The 3724-nt window shown below is 47.7% G+C and overlaps 1 protein-coding gene across 1 annotated transcript; it reads left to right on the forward strand.

The window, feature by feature from the left end:
* Positions 1 to 5: 5 nt before the first annotated feature.
* Positions 6 to 2347, forward strand: LOC127672446 (mast cell-expressed membrane protein 1-like; the record flags this gene model as incomplete). The annotated part of the gene is made up of 5 exons (XM_052167604.1): positions 6 to 87; positions 224 to 274; positions 384 to 539; positions 1168 to 1227; positions 1314 to 2347. Coding segments are annotated over 5 exons (363 nt in total), but the record flags the coding sequence as incomplete, so codon positions are not given.
* Positions 2348 to 3724: the final 1377 nt, after the last annotated feature.

Raw genomic sequence — 3724 nt, forward strand, 5'->3', positions numbered from 1 at the left:
TGTACAGAACCATTATGATGCTGTATGTCCTCCTCGCTTTCGTCTTCTTATCCTGCATTATCCTCTCTGCATTGGTCCTGGTGAGAAGTAAGTGATTTTGGAAGCTGGGCCAGGGATGGGATTGCAGAATTACCACCGGTTCCTCTCCCTTCCCTCAACTCCATTTCGAAGGAGGTTAAAATGGAGACGGGGCCTTAGAGCGTTCCTACTCTCTCTTAAACAGATTCTGAAATGTCCAAGGATGTGTGGACCTTGAAAGAAGAGCTTTCAAATGGTGAGTGACAGACCCACAGTGGTGCTGGCGGGGACGGGGTGTAGGGGTGGGGAAATGGCCATCTGAACACCTCATGGCCATCTGAACACCTCAAACTCTGCGCCCTTAGTTTCAAACACGGTGTGGAATATCTGGGAGCTCCAGAGGCAGCAAAAGAGTATTTGGGAAGCTGTCCAGAGAGACATCAGGGAGGTCAAGAAGAACCTTGGTACGGCCATGAGTAACATCCAGAGTGGGAACGACAGGCTGAGGACAGTGCCAGCAGGTATGCCTTGCAGACCGGTCTTCTTTGGATGAATTTGTTTGGACATTCAGAACAAATAGGGTGCTGGTTACTCAGAGTGTAATCAGGGTCCTGCTCTCTGGATTTGGAAGGGGGCAGCAGATACTTCCTCTGAGCTAGAAGAGGGGGCATTTAAGCACTAGTGGGGTTGTGGAGGTGACTCAGGAAAGTACAACATGGGGACCTGAGTTTGGATCCAGGTCTCACACAAAAGCTGGTCACGGTGCCACAGTTCTGCAGCCCCAGCCTCTGGATAAGGGCGGCGGTGGTAGAGACTGCTGCTATATAAGGTTTACTGGGCACCCAATGCACCCAGGTGAAACCCCAAGTTCAGTGAGAGGTCCCGCTTTCAAAAAAAAAATCAAGGTAGACATCTCTAAAGAGAGACAAATGACTGATGTCGACCTTTGACCTCCTCACATATGTGCACACGCAAGTGTGAACCCACGTGAATATAAACACATGTGTACTGCACACACAAATCACACCATTGCTGTGAACTTCCACTCTAGGAATCTGCGGCCCCCCAAACTGGAAACGGCTAACGAGGTCAGGGCTTTGTTTGCAGCCCCATCCCAGATTTATCTGTTTCCTCTCCTCCCACCCCCAGATATAACTCAAATCAAGAAAACCCTTGAAGCGCTAGAGAAGAAGGCACAGACTCCGCCTCGTAAGCCAGGGCCAGGGGGGCGGACTGGGGTGGAGTCCCAGACCTAGTGCAGGTCTGCCTGACCTTAGATCTCTCCTCTCTGACAGAGCCCAGTAAATAAGAGGACACCACAGCCACGCCCGTGAGGACTCCTAATTGCACCTGCTAGAGAAGATGGCAAATGGGGGTACCTAGCTTGAGTGTGAACCTGCCATGCATCCTTATATAAAAAAAATTCTCCATCTAGGAGAGTAAGTGTTGGAGAGGTATATATGCAAGTGAGCATTTGGAGTTTCCATGTATCCAAGGAGAAGGTTTCATGGCAGAAAGAGAACATGGAGGTCACAGCAGGTGTTACTCTTTATGGGCCACATAGGTGTATGCCCTGGCCTATATGACTAGAGGCGTGTCCAGGTTGGTAGCTGTTCCTAGGAAACCCCCAAAGTGTAAGTGACAATGTGGGACACGCCTCCCCCATTATCTTGGTCATGTGTGTGTGCATCTGGCTGCTTTGTATGTGTGTCACTGCGGTGGTGGGTAAGGGACAACATCCTAGGGATGTATCATGGCATGGGACATTCATAGTGTGCTTGACCATGTCAGCTTGTATGTTCAGAGCATGTGCACAGATGCAGCCATCGATTTCTGCACTGCTATTTATGATTCATGAAGAGAAATGCCAAGGGAAATGATAGGACTCTGGAGCTGTTTTTGGGGATGTCCGTGGGACAGAAGTTTGGGATCTGGTGAGGAGATTGGATTTAGGGCTTTGGTTTGGCGATGAAACAAAACACCCAGTGCTGGAAGCCAGGTGTGGTGCAGCTGGGCTATAATTCCATCATCTGAGAAGCTGATTGAGACAGGAGGTTCGTGAGTTCAAGGCCAGCTCTGGCTACAGAAGGGGAGCTGGGGCCGGGTAGTGGGATGGCTCCGCATGTAAAAGGCATGGTGGCAGAACCTGATCTGAGTTTCATCCCTCGGATCTACACAGTGGGAGAAGAGAACCACCTCTGAGCCCCACCTCCATCCCAAGGCATAGGAAAGACACAATACTAAAATAATAATAAAATATACCCAAAGGAATCTATAGCCTACTAATGGGACATGTTGTAAAAAATATTTAATAAAAATTTCCACCGCACCTGGTTCCTTCCCACCTCGGACCATTTATGTTCCCAGATGAAACACACACACACACACACACACACACACACACACACACACACACACACAACCATATATTTTAAAATATTCCTTAGACAGCACAACAGCTGGACAACCATCTAGTCTCCAGGCCATTGAATCTACTTTCCAACTGATAACTTGATAGTAGTTATCAGTTGACCAAGGGACCAAGTAACTACTCACTAAATTCTATGTTCTGTCTGGGCTGCTCTCAACTCCATTCGGTCAGACCACGTGGTCACGTTTCATGGCTCATCTCCCCCAGGGTGGCTCCTTCTCCCTCCTGCCTGGTTTGGAACCCCATGGCCCTCCTTCTCCTGCTCTTTCCTTGTGGTCCCAAGCCTGGGAAACCTCAACCCCACCCATGTCTCTTCTCCCCAGCCATTGGCTGTGGCCATTAAGTGGGGGCGGGTCCCTCAGGCTACCTGAAGACTTTAAACCTTGGAGGCCAGCCCTTAGCATTACAATAGACAGCGAAAGACAAAACCTCCACAAGACACTTGCTCATCCTTGAAATAGATGATAGATCTGCAATAGCCAGAAAATGGAAACTGCCTAAATGTCCATCAGCTGATGAATGGGTGGTGGAAATGTTGTGTGTATATACATGATGGAATTTACTCAGTACCAAAGGAAAATGAAATAATGAAATTATTTGGTTAGGCAGGAAAATGGATGGAACTGGAAATCATTGTGTTACGTGAAATAAGTCAGACTGAAGAAAAACAGAGACTGTATATTGTTTCTCATATGTGAAGTCTAGCTTCCAATATGAGTGTGTGTGTGTGTGTGTGTGTGAGAGAGAGAGAGAGAGAGAGAGAGGTGTCTCTCATATGTGAAATCTAGCTTCCAATATGAGTGTGTGTGTGTGTGTGAGAGAGAGAGAGATAGAGAAAGAGAGAGAGAAAGAGAGAGAGGTGTCTCTCATATGTGAAGTCTAGCTTCCAATATGAGTGTGAGAGAGAGAGAGAGAGAGAGAGAGAGAGAGAGAGAGAGAGAGAGAGAAAGCGAGAGGGGTGTCTCTCATATGTGAAGTCTAGCTTCTAATATGAGTGTGTGTGTGTGTGTGTGTGTGTGTGAGAGAGAGAGAGAGAGAGAGAGAGAGAGAGAGAAAGAGAGAGGTGTCTCTCATATGTGAAATCTAGCTTCCAATATGAGTGTGTGTGTGTGTGTGTGTGAGAGAGAGAGAGAGAGAGAGAGAGAGAAAGAGAGAAAGAGAGAGAGGTGTCTCATATGTGAAGTCTAGCTTCCAATATGAGTGTGTGTGTGTGTGTGTGTGTGTGTGAGAGAGAGAGAGAGAGAGAGAGGTGTCTCTCATATGTGAAGTCTAGCT

The sequence above is a fragment of the Apodemus sylvaticus genome, chromosome 22 (genome assembly GCF_947179515.1).
Source record: "Apodemus sylvaticus chromosome 22, mApoSyl1.1, whole genome shotgun sequence".
In the NCBI taxonomy this organism is placed as follows: Eukaryota; Metazoa; Chordata; class Mammalia; order Rodentia; family Muridae; genus Apodemus; species Apodemus sylvaticus.